The sequence below is a fragment of the Emiliania huxleyi genome (genome assembly GCF_000372725.1).
Source record: "Emiliania huxleyi CCMP1516 unplaced genomic scaffold EMIHUscaffold_94, whole genome shotgun sequence".
Classification (NCBI taxonomy): domain Eukaryota; phylum Haptophyta; order Isochrysidales; family Noelaerhabdaceae; genus Emiliania; species Emiliania huxleyi.
The window spans coordinates 74,259-89,258 of NW_005195017.1; the positions used below are offsets into that span (position 1 = coordinate 74,259).

The 15,000-nt window shown below is 61.9% G+C and overlaps 5 protein-coding genes across 5 annotated transcripts in view; 3 read left to right on the forward strand and 2 right to left on the reverse strand.

Annotated features, from left to right (window-relative positions):
* Nucleotides 1-1,513, reverse strand: part of EMIHUDRAFT_107658 (hypothetical protein) — a gene marked incomplete at both ends in the record, with an annotated part of 2,865 nt that extends 1,352 nt beyond the window's left edge. Inside the window, 3 exons of the mRNA XM_005756865.1 lie at nucleotides 271-412; nucleotides 892-940; nucleotides 1,085-1,513. Of these exons, the coding sequence (XP_005756922.1) occupies nucleotides 271-412; nucleotides 892-940; nucleotides 1,085-1,513 (620 nt within the window). The remainder of the gene's footprint in view (nucleotides 1-270; nucleotides 413-891; nucleotides 941-1,084) is intronic.
* A 2,167-nt stretch (nucleotides 1,514-3,680) lies between these two features.
* EMIHUDRAFT_453832 (hypothetical protein) lies at nucleotides 3,681-4,926 on the forward strand (the record flags this gene model as incomplete). The annotated part of the gene is made up of 4 exons (XM_005756866.1): nucleotides 3,681-3,951; nucleotides 3,997-4,204; nucleotides 4,394-4,427; nucleotides 4,495-4,926. 4 exons carry the CDS (start codon nucleotides 3,681-3,683, stop codon nucleotides 4,852-4,854), a joined length of 873 nt encoding a protein of 290 aa, XP_005756923.1. The 3' UTR covers nucleotides 4,855-4,926.
* A 1,528-nt stretch (nucleotides 4,927-6,454) lies between these two features.
* On the forward strand, nucleotides 6,455-10,390 carry Sly1-1 (Sly1, SM superfamily protein; the record flags this gene model as incomplete). The annotated part of the gene is made up of 13 exons (XM_005756956.1): nucleotides 6,455-6,925; nucleotides 7,197-7,224; nucleotides 7,305-7,394; nucleotides 7,532-7,612; nucleotides 7,768-7,811; nucleotides 7,881-8,020; nucleotides 8,433-8,464; nucleotides 8,534-8,623; nucleotides 9,055-9,147; nucleotides 9,222-9,537; nucleotides 9,610-9,869; nucleotides 10,012-10,174; nucleotides 10,245-10,390. The coding sequence occupies exons 1-13, from the start codon at nucleotides 6,474-6,476 to the stop codon at nucleotides 10,388-10,390; spliced, it is 1,935 nt and encodes a 644-aa protein (XP_005757013.1). The 5' UTR covers nucleotides 6,455-6,473.
* Nucleotides 10,391-10,729: 339 nt separating this feature from the next.
* Nucleotides 10,730-13,784, forward strand: EMIHUDRAFT_220947 (hypothetical protein; the record flags this gene model as incomplete). The annotated part of the gene is made up of 5 exons (XM_005756867.1): nucleotides 10,730-11,961; nucleotides 12,040-12,135; nucleotides 12,985-13,201; nucleotides 13,284-13,424; nucleotides 13,641-13,784. The coding sequence occupies 5 exons, from the start codon at nucleotides 10,730-10,732 to the stop codon at nucleotides 13,782-13,784; spliced, it is 1,830 nt and encodes a 609-aa protein (XP_005756924.1).
* Nucleotides 13,785-14,305: 521 nt separating this feature from the next.
* Nucleotides 14,306-15,000, reverse strand: part of EMIHUDRAFT_439146 (hypothetical protein) — a 969-nt gene continuing 274 nt past the window's right edge. The window contains 5 exon segments of the mRNA XM_005756868.1: nucleotides 14,306-14,438; nucleotides 14,455-14,520; nucleotides 14,593-14,636; nucleotides 14,709-14,719; nucleotides 14,793-15,000. The exon segment at nucleotides 14,793-15,000 is cut by the window's right edge and continues 13 nt beyond it. Coding sequence (XP_005756925.1) covers nucleotides 14,332-14,438; nucleotides 14,455-14,520; nucleotides 14,593-14,636; nucleotides 14,709-14,719; nucleotides 14,793-15,000 — 436 coding nt within the window. The 3' untranslated portion in view covers nucleotides 14,306-14,331.

A 15,000-nucleotide genomic window follows, 5' to 3' on the forward strand; every position in this document is an offset into this window, starting at 1 on the left:
AAGGAGACAATTTCTTTCAGGGGGGGGCAAAAATGGTGATTACAGGGCAGGAAAAAACTTGAGGCTTATTTTTCCTTTGGAGTTTGTGAAGAGGGGGGGGGGTTCCGCCCCCGCTGCATATGTGTGTATATACCTGGTCCAGTGATCAGTAGGGAGGTGAGGAAGTCATGAGCCATCGAACCACCGTCGGAGAGGGCCCCGCCCGCTGCGTGCCTGTGTTCACAGCCGGCACGCCGCTGTGAAGAGGCGCCGTTCACAGCCCGAAGCGACCTCCTCTCGCAACGTGCGCCGAGAGCCCACTGTCCATCGACCGACGCCAGCGCCGCCGCCGCCGCCGCCTCTGCCGCCTCTGCTGCTGCGGCGGCGGCGGAGGAGAAGCTGCCTCGCTGCTGCCGCTCGGCCGTGTGGGGGCCTGCGAGAGAACGATGGGAGATGTGGGGAGATGTGGGGAGATGTGGGGAGATGTGGGGAGATATGCCTGCGAGAGAACGATGGGTGATGTGGGGAGATGTGGGGAGATGTGGGGAGATGTGGGGAGATGTGGGGAGATGTGGGGAGATATGCCTGTGATGGAGGAGCAGCAGACGGCGAGGGCTGCCTCGGCCTCCGCCAGCAGCGCCGCGCCCGCCGCCGCCGCCAGCCGCTGCAGCCGAGAGTCGTCAGCTGCGGGTAAGCGGACGGCAGACCGAACCTGGCTGCACGAGACCAGGCTTGCCAGGAACCTTCTAGGAAACTTCTAGGAGCCTTCTAGGAAGAGCGGACCTGGCTGCACGAGACCAGGCTTGCCAGCAGTGCCGGCCCCCGCCCCTCGCCAGCCGCCGCTCTTCCTAGAAGGCTCCTGGAAGGTTCCCGGAAGGCTCCTAGCCAGCAGCGCCGGGCCCCGCCCCTCACCAGCCGAGGAGGAGGGAGGAGGAGCGAGCCGCTCGAGCTCGCGCTGCACCTTCGCACAGGCGCGTGGTGTCATCAGCCGCCGCCCGCAAAAGCGCTCCGACTCGGTCCACGCTCTCGCTGCACCCTCGCCGCCGCGCCTACCCGGACATGTCTCGGACATGTCGTGGACGTGTCCTGGACACGTGCGCTGCACCGTCGCCGCCGCGCCAAGGGCAGCGGTCACGCGGGAGCGGCCGATGTCGAAGATGCGCGACGCCGCCGTGACGTTTACCCAGGCGTGGGGCGTCGCCTGAATGCTCGCCTCCGCCTGCCGGAGCACCTCCTGCAGCCGCGGTACGTCCACCACGCCGCCGCTGCTGCCGCCGCCGCCATGCACGCCGCCAGCTCCTGCCGCGAGCCCGCACGAGACAGCAACCTCGCGTGCGAGCACGTGCTCGAGGCTCGACGCCGCCGACAGCTCGAGGGCAGAGAGGAGCGTCTCGTTCTCGCGGGCAGCAGTGGCAGGATCGACGAGGGCGGTAATGGTGGTGGTGGCGGCGACGGTGCTGCCGGCGCTGCCGACGCTGACCTGCTCCAGCGCCGCAGATAGCGTGCTCGAGAGGGCGTCGCTCGGAGCGGCCATTGTGAGTGTGTGTGTGTGTCACACTCACTCACTCAGCCGGCCGCCATTGCTCGTAAAAAAGAATTAAACACAAGAAACGAAACACCTGCTCTCGCGCGTCTCAGGAAGAATTGGATGCGATGGAGAAAAATAGTCGGAGGGACACGTGGAACAGCACGCTAAACACGGGGAGGCAAAATGTTATTGTAGGGAGCTGATTGAGGCAACAACATTTGGTCTTCAGATACCAAACACTTGAACGTGGTACAACAGCGCATTTCCTCGCCTTGACCAAGATGCACAAACAGGCGACCGCCCTTTCCTCAGACACGAAGTTCATTCCTTCTCATGTACAACAGCTGACAAGTGATCTCCCACACGCCAACAATCATACTAAAAAAATGGTATCTGGGGGTGCGGTCTTCTGGCCGCCTTGCCTGGCTAATCGCAGGGGCGATGCGGGGTGAGCTCGCAGTGGAACTGGACCACGCTGCGCGACTCTAGCAGCATGCCGGAGGTCCTCAGAGGTCTCAGCACAGAGCACTGTTGCAGAGGTCCTCAACTGGAGAGGTCCTCGCAGCACATAAACACGAGAAGAGCCACAGACACAAATATTATGAGACGCCGTCCACCCTCGAGTCCACCCACGCAGCCACATGAAACGGCTCACAACGGCTCAACGGATTATTTCCTCAGACGCTCGCACGCCGCGCACCAGACGTGTATCGAAAGCCGAAGTCCCGTCACTCAGAGGTCCTCAGTGCACAGAGGTCCTCACTCTCAAATATCGAGGTCGTCACAAACAACAGGTTGGAACTCGCCCCTCTGTCTTTACTCTGAACATTACTACCGAGGGTGTGCTCGTATGAAAAACCGTGCACGACTGGTGGCAGGTGGCGTGGTGCCACGGCTCTGGGAAAGCACTACGGTGGATGGGGCTCGACCATCCACCGTATACAATACTGGCATTCGAGAAGTGTGGCTTCTAAGGTGCTTCGCCGGATTCTGCCTTATTCTTTTTTCTCTATTCTTTTTCTCTACGAGCCAGCTTTGTGGCACCCACCAGCACGCTGGACCTCGCCAGGCCGGCACAACATTTTTGGTCTTCAGAACTATTGTGTACGTCCACTCGGGGTGCGTGCCAGCCCAGCTGGCTGTGTGTCTTGTGAGCTTGTGAGTGTCTGTGTGTCGCTCGAGCGTGTCGTCGTCATCTGTCCCGCTTCCACCCATACCGCGTTGGTGTCCAGTCCAGCCTGACTGTTCTTCACCTTCCTACATACATACATTCATACCAACCAAACTTGAGCGATGTACAACGGCTTTCGGCGGTGAAAGAGCTGCACAAACAGAGGTGACCGCCCTTTCCTCACGAAGTTCATTCCTTCTCATGTACAAGTGATCTCATGTGCCTGACAAGTGATCTCCCACACGCAACAATCATACTAAAAAATGGTATCTGGTCTTCATCCGCCTTGCCTGGCTAACCGCAGAGCGGCGTTGCGGCGTGTGCTTGCAGTGGAGTTACTCCACGCCGCGCGACTCTAGCAGCATGCCGGAGGTCCTCACTCAGCGAGGTCCTCAGCACAGAGCACTGTTGCAGAGGTCCTCAACTGGAGGTTCTCAGCACATGGTAAAATTCTCAGCACATAAGACGCCGTCCACCCTCGAGTCCCACCCACGGCTCAACACGCTACTTATCAATGATTTTCTCGGACGCTCGCACGCCGCCAGACGTCGGTGTACCGAAAGCGGAAAGGCCAGAGGTCCTCACACGCAGAGGTCCTCAGTGCACCCCGAGGTCCTCACTCTCAAATATCGAGGTCGTCAGCACAAACAAAATTCGCTCGTCTGTCGCTCCTTTGCTTACTCTGAACAAGGGCGTGCTAGTATGAATTACAGTGCAGGTGAGTCTCGAGTGGCGGATGGTGGTGCCACGGCTCAGGGAAAGCGATCTACGAACTCTAATGAATACTGACTATGAAACTCAACACCTTTCTGTGGTGCGGCCCTTGCTGCCAGCCTCTTCTAGTATATCTTTTAGATTCTCTTTTTTCGCGTATTTCTTTTCTTTGCGAGTCGTGTCTCACGGGTCTCGATATTCCTAGGCCTCGCCGGCACCTCGCAAAAGCAGCGAAACGCGAAAGCAGCAAAACGGTCATCCAAACAAGCGAGGATGCACATGTTCGCAATGCTGGCCAGTATTGGCTCGCCTCCTGCGTGTGCGCCCGAGGCCGGTCAGTTTGTGGCGCCCACCGCACCGGAGTCTGGAGCGCCTTGGATGAAGCTTCTGACGGATCACGTGCTCTACTGGCGCGCCAGGAAGGCGTGGAGCCAACAGTATTACAACGACGTGTTCCAGTTCATAGCTAAGCGAGCTCCCGACCTCCAGCAGCCGCTGCGGATTGTCGAGGTTGGCACAGCGTTCGGCGTGTCAGCTCTGCTCGCCCGCCTAACGCATGGTGAGCACGAGTCGTTGAGCGTTCTTTGACAACCCTCGTTAATAGGTGGTCTAGCGAACTACCTGCTGCAGCGCCTGCCACGCGCCCAGCTCTATGCGGTCGACCCGTTCTTGTCCGGCTACGATCCGAGCGACCGGCACGCTCACGCCATGGCCGCCATCGCGAGCAAGCTCGGGCTGAACAAGACGGAGCTCTCTGTGGCGTGGGCCAGTGGGATGGCCTACGACCTGACGGCCAGGCACGGCTCGTGCAGGCTGCATTGCCGCCCCACCCCCCCTTGCAACCGTGCCGTGTGGCCCGCTCCGGCCGCCGAGCGGGGAAGTGTCTAGGAGTCGCGTCCAAGAAGTGCCTAGGAAGTGTCTAGCAAGTGCCGCGTGGCCCGCTCCGACCGCCGAGCGGCAAAAGGCAGCGCGCACCTGATGAGGCCGCGTTGCTCGCGCAGGTACCGCCTTTTCCACATGAGGTCGCAAGACGCGGCGCCCATCCTGAGGGCACATGGGCACTTCCTAGACATTTCCTGTTCACACCTCCACCTGTGAACAGGCGCCCTTCCTCGGAGCAGCCTTCCCTAAAGCCTCCGTCGACGTCGCCTTCATCGACGGCCTGCACACCTACGAGGGCACCAAGGCCGACGCCGAGGCGTACTGGCCTCTGGTGGCCCCGGGGGGCGTGCTAATCTTCAACGACTATGGCGGCCCTCGTTCGTTTGCCGGCATGACCTTCCCCGGTGTCAGGCGAGCCGTGGATGAGTTTGCGGCGAGCCGGGCGAAGAACGTCAGCGTCGGCGCGCCAGGCAAGCCGCCGGGCCTAAGCAACGCGTTCATAGCCAAGACGCGACGCGAGACGGCGGCCGGCCCGAACGCCGATTCATACTGCGACGCAGGGCTCGGTTGCCACTTCTGAGGTCGTACGAGTGAGAGCTATAAGGTTCGTAGTTAATTCCTTTGAGTTACGAAGTAACTAAATAAATCAAAAGGTCAAACTGTCTCTGAGACGAGATGGGATTTAGGGACGCTTCATTCAGAGCTGACGCACCCGTGTGAGGACCTCTTGAGAGTCAGAGGACTCGTGTGAGGACCTCCGAGACCTCCGAGAGCTCTTTGTCGTGAGGTCATGAACATGAGACTGCTGGTCTAGAACGGTGCAGCAGCGGTGAGGCGCGCTGCCGACTCTGATCCGAGCGGCGAAAAAGAAATCGGTGCGACCTAGCGGTTCTCACTGCGGGGTAGATGTCCGGACTCTCTCATTGACATGGTCGCTCGCTTTGCGGCGCGCCAACGGACAGCCCCAAAATTGTGTGTTTGACACTTACCTTCGAGACCCAACTCGCTCGACGCTCCCGGACCGCTGCACGCCTCTCACCACGAACGAGATGTGCGATGGACCGACATTATAGAACTGCCCCTCATAACAAATTGAGCACGCGCGGCGCCTTTGCTTCAGAGCTGACCCGTGTGAGGACCTCTTGACTCGTGTGAGGACCTCCGAGAGCTCTGGTCGGAATTGACCCTTCAGAGAGGCTGTCCACATAGACCGCGCTCTATAGTGGTCGCTCCAGTCCGGGCCCGACTATTCTTCATCTTCTATCAACCAGACCATGTGTATTTGGCTCTTATCTTTTGTTGTCGGCTCTTACCGGAAGCGGCGAAGAAAAAAGAAATCGCGCACCGTCTGCCCGTGGCAGTGGGCGTGGCTGCCGGCCGGGGTCCTCCCAGACTGTTCTTCACCTCTTCTAACTAACTCCTACTTACCCCGCCGGCAACCTAAGCGCTTTGTTCTCGTCTACCGCATACATACGAAAAAACAAAAACTGACCTTTTTTCCTTCAACGAACGCCGTAGAGTAGTGCTCCTGCGTACCGCCACGAACGAACGAGTTGCGATGGACACTCTGGAGCCGCCTCTCGAAAGGACGTCGCAAACGGGCGGGCGGGCGGGGGGGGTTGGGGGGGGCAGGCATATGCACGGCGTGCTTCTCAGAAATTGTGACCCGTGTGAGGACCTCTGTGAGGACCACATCAGAGGTCCTCAGATTGAAAGTTAAGAGGTCCTCACGGCAGAGGTCCTCACAGCCACGCAGACATCCTCGGTTCGTAGCTCTGATGAACGAACGATGCTTGGGGCGGCATTCAGGCCAGAGGGAATGATAGAGAGGGCCAGCGGAGGGAAGCGGAGGGGTTGCATAGCCATAGGGAGGAGCCAAGCTGAGGCATCAAACGCTCCAATGGCCTCCAGCAATCGCAAACTCAGTGTGTGTTTCGTATCGCATAAAAAATATTGTCCAGTGTGGGTTTTGCGAGCTGCACCAGAGAAGCATCTTCGTCGTTCTGCGCAGTTTTATGCTTCTGAACGCTCTGCCACTCTCAGCGCGCGCCTCCTGGACGAGCTCTGGCGAGGGATTAAGTCACGTGCAGTGCAGCCCAGACGTCAAGGCCGAACCGCATGGAGGACTTTCATGTTTCTTTTTTCCAGGCAGAACAAGCTCACAACAACCGGGCGCTGACGCGCCGACGCCAACCCCTCATGGCGCCGCCGCTGAGTGCCGCCGCCGACAATCCGTGGGCCTTGCGCTCGCGGCAGCTGAGCGCCATCTCTCGCATGATCAACCTCGACCGGGAGGAGGCGGACGCCTCCGGGGTCGGATGGCACGACCCGTGGAAAGTGCTCGTGTACGACTCGTTTTGCCGCGACGTCATCTCCCCGCTGCTCAAGGTCGGCGACCTGCGCAAGCGCGGCGTGACGCTGCACCTCCTCCTGGACGCGGAGCGGGAGCAGATCGCGGACGTCCCCGCCGTCTACTTCCTCCGCCCGACCGCCGCAAACGCGCGCCGCGTCGCGGCCGACGTGGCGGGAGGGCTGTACGAGTCGTTCCACCTGAACTTCACGCCCTCCATCCCGCGACCGCTGCTCGAGGCGCTCGCCGCGGAGACGCTCGAGGCGGAGGTCGTCAGCCACGTCTCTCGCGTCGTCGACCAGTGAACTTCCTAGACACTTCCTATTTACTTGCTGACACTTCCTAGACACTTCCTAGACACTTCCTAGACACGTCTCTCGCGTCGTCGACCAGTGCCTCCGAAAGATCGACAGAGAGAGCAGAGAGAGAGAGAGAGAGAGAGAGAGAGAGTATGATGCACTCGCAGTTGACTCCTTTGAAGAGTTCACACCTCGCGCTGTGAAACAGGTACCTCTGACACTTCCTAGACACTTCCTTGATACGCCATGTTCACACCTCTCGCTGTGAAACAGGTACCTCTCCTTCGTGTCGCTAGAGGAGGTCCCTCTCCCTCCTCTCGCTGCAGCTGCCTCGCGCCTACCCCCTGGCTACTGATTGATTGAAGAGTAATCAACTGTTAGGACCTCTTCTCGCTGCAGCTGCCTCGCGCCTACCCCGCCCTCCTCTCGCCCAAGTCGACCGATTCCGAGGTGGAGGCGGCGGTGGACGAGGTTGCCTCGGGCCTCTTCTCTGTCCTCGTGACGCTATTAATTAACTAGATTAATGAATTAATAGGTTGCCACGGGCCTCTTCTCTGTCCTCGTGACGCTATTAACTAACTAGTTAAGATTGCTTAATGAATTAATAGGTTGCCTCGGGCCTCTTCTCTGTCCTCGTGACGCTCGGCGCTGTGCCCGTCCTTCGCTTCTCGCGCCGAGGCCCCGCCCAGGCGGCGGTTCATTATTGGCATTATTATCATTGTTATTGTCATTAGTATTGTCATTAGTATCATCATTAGTATTATCTTACTTCCTTAGTACTAATATTAAGTACTACTGCCTCAGTGTGTTGAGAAGTTTCCCTTCCCTTCCCTTCCCCGCCCAGGCGGTGGCGGAGAAGCTGGGCGCGAGACTGCACGCGCAGCTGCGGTCGCACACGTCGCTCTTCTCGGGCGCCGCCGCTTACATTAATTAAGTAATTGAGTAATCAATATTCAGGTCGCACACGTCGCTCTTCTCGGGCGCCGCCGCCGCGTCGCTGCAGCGGCCGCTGCTGCTGCTGGTGGACCGAAGCGAGGACGTCGGAGCGATGCTGCAGCATGGCTGGTCGTACTCTTCGCTCGCACACGACCTGCTCGGCCCGCCTCATCTGGCAGCATCTCGCACCCCTGCTCCACACCATTCGAACTCACTGCCGTGCTGTGCGCTAGGCTTGCGGCTGAACCGCGTCTCGCGCGTTAATTAAGTAATGAGTCAATATTACTTAATTACTGAATAGGCTTGCGGCTGAACCGCGTCTCGCTCATTAATTAATTAATGAGTTACTATTAATTAATTACTGAGTAGGCTTGCGGCTGAACCGCGTCTCGCGCATTAATTAAGTAATGAGTTAGTATTAATTAATTACTGAGTAGGCTTGCGGCTGAACCGCGTCTCGCGCGTTAATTAAGTAATGAGCTAATATTAATTAATTACGGAGTAGGCTTGCGGCTGAACCGCGTCTCGCGCGTTAATTAAGTAATGAGTTAATATTAATTAATTACTGAGTAGGCTTGCGGCTGAACCGTGTCTCGCTCAGCGAGGCGGCGGAGTGTCTGAAGCGGAGGAGACTACTGGAATGAAGTCGTGACCCCTTCGGTTGTGCGTGCAAGGCGGTGGATGGCGGCGGGTCGCGTGCCCGCTCGTACGACCTGCACGAGAGCGACGCCTTTTGGACGGAGCACATGGGGTCGGCGTTCCACGCCTTGAGGAAGAGGCGGAGCTGACTCGCTTGTGAGTGATCAATAGGAGCACATGGGGTCGGCGTTCCACGCCTTGAGGAAGAGGCGGAGCTGACTCGCTTGTGAGTGATCAATAGGAGCACATGGGGTCGGCCTTCCACGCCTTGAGGAAGAGGCGGAGCTCTGACTCGCTTGTGAGTGATCAATAGGAGCACATGGGGTCGGCGTTCCACGCCTTGAGGAAGAGGCGGAGCTGACTCGCTTGTGAGTGATCAATAGGAGCACATGGGGTCGGCGTTCCAGGTCGTCGCTTCCGACGTCGACGAGCGGCTGCAGCAGTGAATCAATCGCTCTTGAGAAGGAGTGATCATCAATCAGGTCGTCGCTTCCGACGTCGAAGAGCGGCTACTCAGTGAATCAATCGCTCTTGAGAAGAAGTGGTCATCAATCAGGTCGTCGCTTCCGACGTCGACGAGCGGCTGCAGCAGTACCGCAAGGCGATGGACGAGATCAGCGCGGGCGGCGCGGCGCCGCTGGAGGCGGAGGCGCTGGGCAACGCAACCAAGGCTGTGGCTATTAATTAATTAATTAATCTGAACTAATTAATTCATTATAATAGGCGCTGGGCAATGCCACCAAGGCGCTGCAGTCGACGATTGCGCAGCTGCCGGAGCTGCAGGAGAAGAAGCGGTTGCTCGACATGCACACCAGCCTCGCCACCGAGATGCTCGGCCAGATCAAGGCGCGATCGCTCGACTCGTTCTACGCGCTCGAGGAGACGTTGCTCGAAGGGCGCGCGCTCTCTGCGGACGACCGGCAGACGCTCTCCCAGCTACTCGACCCGACTGGTGGCGGCGCGGAGGCGCAGGGCGGCACTGCCGAGGACCGGCTGAGACTGCTGCTGCTCGTCGCTCTTCGCCGCTCCTTGCAGCCAGGCAGACGCGCTTTCCCGCGCCGCGAGGCGGAGCTGTGAACGGCGTCTCTTCACAGCCCCGCGCTGTGAACAGGCACCTTCCCGCCCGGCGAGGCTGAGCAGTTCGAGTCGCGTCTGGCGGCGGCAGGCGCCGATCTGCGGCCGCTGCAAGGGCTGCGCCGCCTCCTCTCGCTTGCTGAGGCCGCGGCGCCGCCGACAGCGACGCCTCCTCCCCCGCCGGCGGCAAACACGTTCGGCGGCCTCATGTCGCTCGCGCGGCGAGTGGGTGACACCGGCGTGTCGGCGCTAGCCGCCGGGCTAAAGACGATGCTGCCGTCGAAGCGCGAGACACCGGTGACTCGAGGCGGTCGGGCGGTTGATCGATCACAGGCATTGTGCTAATGCTCGGGTCACGAGTACTCATAGGTGACTCGCGCGGTGGGCGCCTATTCACAGCTGTGAATAGTCCAGCTGTGAATAGTGCAGCTGTGAATAGGTGACTCGCGCGGTGGGCGCGCTGATGGACAACAAGGGTGCGGCGGAGGAGGGGGCGTACGGCTACATCGACCCAAAGATCGGCGACACGGACGGCGCCGGCGCCGCAACCGGCCGCGGCCGCGGCCCGTACGGCGCTGCGATTGTGTTTGTGGTTGGGCCGGGCAACCATCTCGAGCACATGACGCTGGCCCATCAATTATTGCGTAGTTAAGCGCTGTGATTCACTCATAGGCAACCATCTCGAGCACATGACGCTGCGCGAGCGCTCAAAGCAGCCCTCGTCGGCCGGGCCAGCGCGGCGGGTGGTGTACGGATGCACGGAGCTGCTGAACGCGGAGGCGTTCCTCTCCCTTCTCTCCCCGCTGGCGGCGGCGTGAGGCGGGCGGCGGCGGTCAGTACCGGGCCCGGTTGTCATGCTCCGTCGGGAGGGCAGCCTCACTTTCCACCAACTTGCGTCGCAAGCGGTGCTCGGCGCCCGTTCGGCGCCGGCCCCCGTGGCGCACGAATCCCGTTTCTGCATGTGTGACCGCCTGGCGGCGGTTGGCGCGGGGAGCGGCGGGAGGATGTTGTGCTCGCACCAGCGCATTATGCGTGCACGTGTTTTCTTCATTTGAACACGCACGATTGCGTCCCCGAGGTCCGTCCTCCCGCGCTTGCGCGTCCCATAGAGTGCCCTCTCGTACAACCTAACCTGCTGGAGACAGACATGTCACAATATGCCGGTGCTGGATCATGTCCTGCTCCTCGCCGCGCTGCTCGTGCCTGAGACCGTCACCGCTGCCAACGGCAACTGCGACAATGCCGACCTCCGTGACCCAAAGTTCCGCGATGATGATATGTGCCAATGCCACACCGACTGCTGGCAGTACTTTGTGCGCGACGGCCGCCGGCTGGAGACAGAGGCAGGCCTGACTAGCAGGCGACACATGCAGTCCAATTCAGAGTATTCAACGTGTAAGGGCTGCTGCGATGATGGAGCTTGCGCATCCGCCGGTCTGGACGTTGGCGGGCCGGCCTGTGGCACGCAGAGTAGCAGCCCTCAGGGATGGTGCACGGTTGGAAACTCGTGCGGACAGACGGGCGGACTCTGCTCAACTGCGCAAGACTGCATTGCGCTGACGGAAGGGACAAAGTCCTGCACTGCAGAAAGCGGCGGTGCTGCCGCCTCTAGCTGCGACCAGCTCAGCGTGCAAGCCACCATCACCAGTCGCGGCATCGACCCGGACACGGACTTTCTCTTCTCATCGCCGCGCGCCACGTGGGAGGAGCTGTGCGACGTCGTCGTTGCGTGGAACGCACGCTTTCCCGCCAAGCCGTTTCTAGCCGAGGCGAGCGACGGCAACAACATCCTGACGCTTTCGGCGTTTCTCGGCAACGCCGCTCAGGAGTCGGCCAACTTTCAGGCGTGCGGCGAGTACGTCGCTCCGTGTCCCGCCCAGTTCTCAAATGGAGAGTGGAATCACATCTGCTCGGGTGGCGCACCCGACGACTATGCGGATGAAAACTGGGGCACATGCTATCAGACGCCCATCGTCAGCAGCGACTCATTCAGCAAGGGCGGCAGCCTGCCCGCCAATGCGTGCGGCACGTCACCAACGTGCACGGACTGGGCAGACCGCCCGCTGTCGGGGACCTCGTGCTGGTTCGGGCGGGGCGCCATCCAGCTAACCTGGAACTGCAACTATGCCAAGGCGAACGTCCTTCTAAGCGAGCTTGGACAAGGTATTGACATATGCGCCGACCCCTCCTCAATTTGTGACAACGGGAAGTCCTTCTGGGGCGGCTCGCTCGCCTACTGGATGCAGAACGTGCACGACGCGTACATGCAGGACCACGTTGTCGACACGGCGATGGCGTGCATCAAAAACGGCTGCAGCGGCCCGTGGGTGGACGGCGAGGGCACCTGGACCGGCTCCGGCCACGCGGTGCGACGCGAGAATTATCGCAGGTACCTTGGAATGCTCACCGGCGGCGTCATCCCCTCCCCGTCCCCCTCCCCTGGCCCAACCCCGTCGCCGCACTGCAGCTCCGAGGCGCCAGCAAACGCCTGCGCTCCGTGCGCCATCGAGGGCGATTGCGGCGGGACGGGGAGCGCCCCCTGGTTCTGCTTTATCGACTACCAGTGCGATGGCGCAACCTCCCCCTCTACGTCGCCATCGCCGTCGCCGTCGCAGTCGCCTTCTCCGTCGCCGTCGCCGGCAGCCGGCGAGTGCGGCACGTGGAACCAGGTCTGCCCAGGCTGCGATGGCTGCGGCCAGTGTTCGAGCGATCCGGCAAAGTGGGAGTGCCCAGCAAGCGACACGCCAAGCCCGTCGCCGGCGCCATCTCCGTCTGCTCCGTCATCGCCGCCGCCCTCTCCATCGCCTACTCCACCATCGTTGTCGCCGTTGCCACTGCCACCGCCGCCTCTGCCGTCGCCACCGCCGCCTCTGCCGTCGCCACCCCCGCCGTCGCCGATGCCGCTGCCACCGCCGCCTCTGCCGTCGCCACCCCCGCCGTCGCCGTCGCCACTGCCACCGCCGCCTCTGCCGTCGCCGCTACCGCCATCTCTTCCGCCACCCTCGCCCTTGCCTCGGCTACCGCCGCCACCTTCCCCCCCGCCCCCCTCGCCGCTGCCGACGCCGCCCAGTCCACCGCCGCCCTCACCCCTGTCGCTCCCGCCGTCCTCGCCCACACCCCCGCCGCCGCCACTTCACAACCCACCCTCGCCGCCCCTCTCTCCGCCGCTGCCGCCCTCGCCGCCGCCGCCCTCTTCGTCGCCACTGCCTCCCCCACTGCCACCACCAAGGCCCCCGCCGTCCCCGCCACCGCCGCCGTCGCCCTTGCCGCCTTCGCAGCCACCATCGCCGCGTCGTCCAGGCGAGGCGCTGCTGCCGTCTTGCTCCTTCACGCTGCACATCGCCAAAGAGGCGGCCAATGAATTCCGAGAGTCGCTGAGTGCGGGTGGTGGTGGAGGCCCGGCGTCGCACAGGCGGCGCGCGCAGTCGTCCTTTAGCGACGCCGAGCTGAAGCAGGCGCTGGTTGCGAGCTTCAAGGCGGCCGGGGCAACCGTCGCCGAGAGTCAGATACTCCTCGCTCCAAGCAGTAGCGAGGTGACCTACAACGGCTCCGACTACGCGGGGACCGTCGTCGGGGGCGTCTTCACGCTGTTTGGTCTCCTCGGCAACGTCATCCACGCGGGCGTCTCGGTCAGCGTCCTCGACTGCCCCAACTGCGGCGGCCCCACTCCGACGATACAGCAGTTCTGGAACGGATCGGCGATCTCTTCAGAACACTCATCTCCGAACAGGCCACCACGACAGCCTCGACCTCATCTTATGGGCGGCGACGCAGCCAGCGTTCCTCGCGACCCTCTCCGACGACCTCGGCGCCACCGTCAGCTTTGACTCCCCGCCCTCGCGCACGGAGACGGTCGTTGCGCCGCCGCCGCCGCCGCCGCCTCCGGCGCCTCCTCCGCAACCCAGGCGACCCGACCCACACGGCATCGAGACAAAGTTGTGGCAGCGTACCTTTAATCGGCGCATGTTAACAGGTGGCCCGACCACCACGGCATCACAGTCATCGGACAGGGCAGCACCCCTCTGCCTCAGCCGCGCTCGCCCAGAGCAGCGACTCTTACGACAACAGCTGATAACAGGCAGCGTCATCCTCATCGTATGCGTCGCCACTGCCGTCGTTTTTCTGCTCTGCGGCGGTACGCTAATCCTCTGGCTCTGCTATTGCCGCCGCAAGCGGAGCAGGGGCGACGGTTCCGAGCGGTCGTTGAGATAGAATGCGCGGGGATACGATCTCGGCTGTCGTCTCGGCGACGTGTCTCCTCTCCTTCTCGGCTACGCCTCGGCTACACAATCGTTTCTAATCGTTTCGGTCATACCTCGGACATGCCTCGGCTCTTGCCGGCAGGTATCAGATCGAGTATTCGGACGCCGGGCTCGACGGGTCTGCGGCCCCGACGCCGGAGGACGGCTCGGAGGACGACAGCCGAAAGGGCGGCTTGCCAACCACCAGCGCCAAGGAGAGGCAGAGCCGCGGTTCCGTCGGCGCGGTGAGCGGTCGCATCGGCCCCGGTGGCGCCATGCTAACGGCGTGGGCGAGGGCGGGGCCTCGCGGCGACTGAGCTCGGAGGACGTGTACTCACTCCGGCGAGGGCTGGCGGGCACGCAGCCAGACAGCATGAGCATCGGCTTGGTGCCGGCGTCGACGCGGTCGGAATCGCCCGTGAACGAGCACCGCGGGTCGATGTACGTGGCGGAGCTCTGAGCGTGAGCCAGAGGGGCACGCATAGTGGCACTGACACCTTCATCTCCCTCGAGTATGTTCAAAAAGTAAAAGACTCGTAAAGCCGTACGTGTGCCGCGCGCCGCAGGCTCAGCGCGCAGGGGACTGCGCGGCTGTTGTGGTGCGGGGAATCAAACTGGCTGCGAGTGTACAACTGATTCACCGCCCGCCAATCTCTGTTGAGCGCAACTCTCGCTGCGGCCAGCCTCCGCCATGCGGCTGCGACCATGAGACGCCGTCCCCGTAGTTAACACCGGCTCCCGGTCGCTTCGCTCACACCAGTCGGCTCGACGAGCGGCTTCGGTTCCGCCGCAGCATCGGCTCCGCCGCGGGAGAGCCGTCGACCTGTTCACAGCATGCCGCTGTGAAGGGGAGTCGTCCACACCCGGCGCCGCGCCGGCAGGGGGAGCGGTCTGCCATCGGGGCGCCCCCCACGCCAGGAAGAGAAGCGACTCTCGGCAGCGCCGGGCTGGGCGGGGAGGCACCGACAAAGGTGAGCACGGCCTCGAAGACGCTCCTCGCCAGCCAGCCGGGCACGAAGGGGAGGAGGAAACCGCCGTGCTCCAGCCCCGGGTCCATCCTCACCTCGATCTCCGGAAAGTGGGCGCGGAGGTAGTCGTGGATCTCCCACGCCGGCAGCGCCTGGTCCTTGCCCGACATCGTGACGAGCGTGGCGCAGCGGCGCAGCAGCTCTGGCGACGCGCGGAAG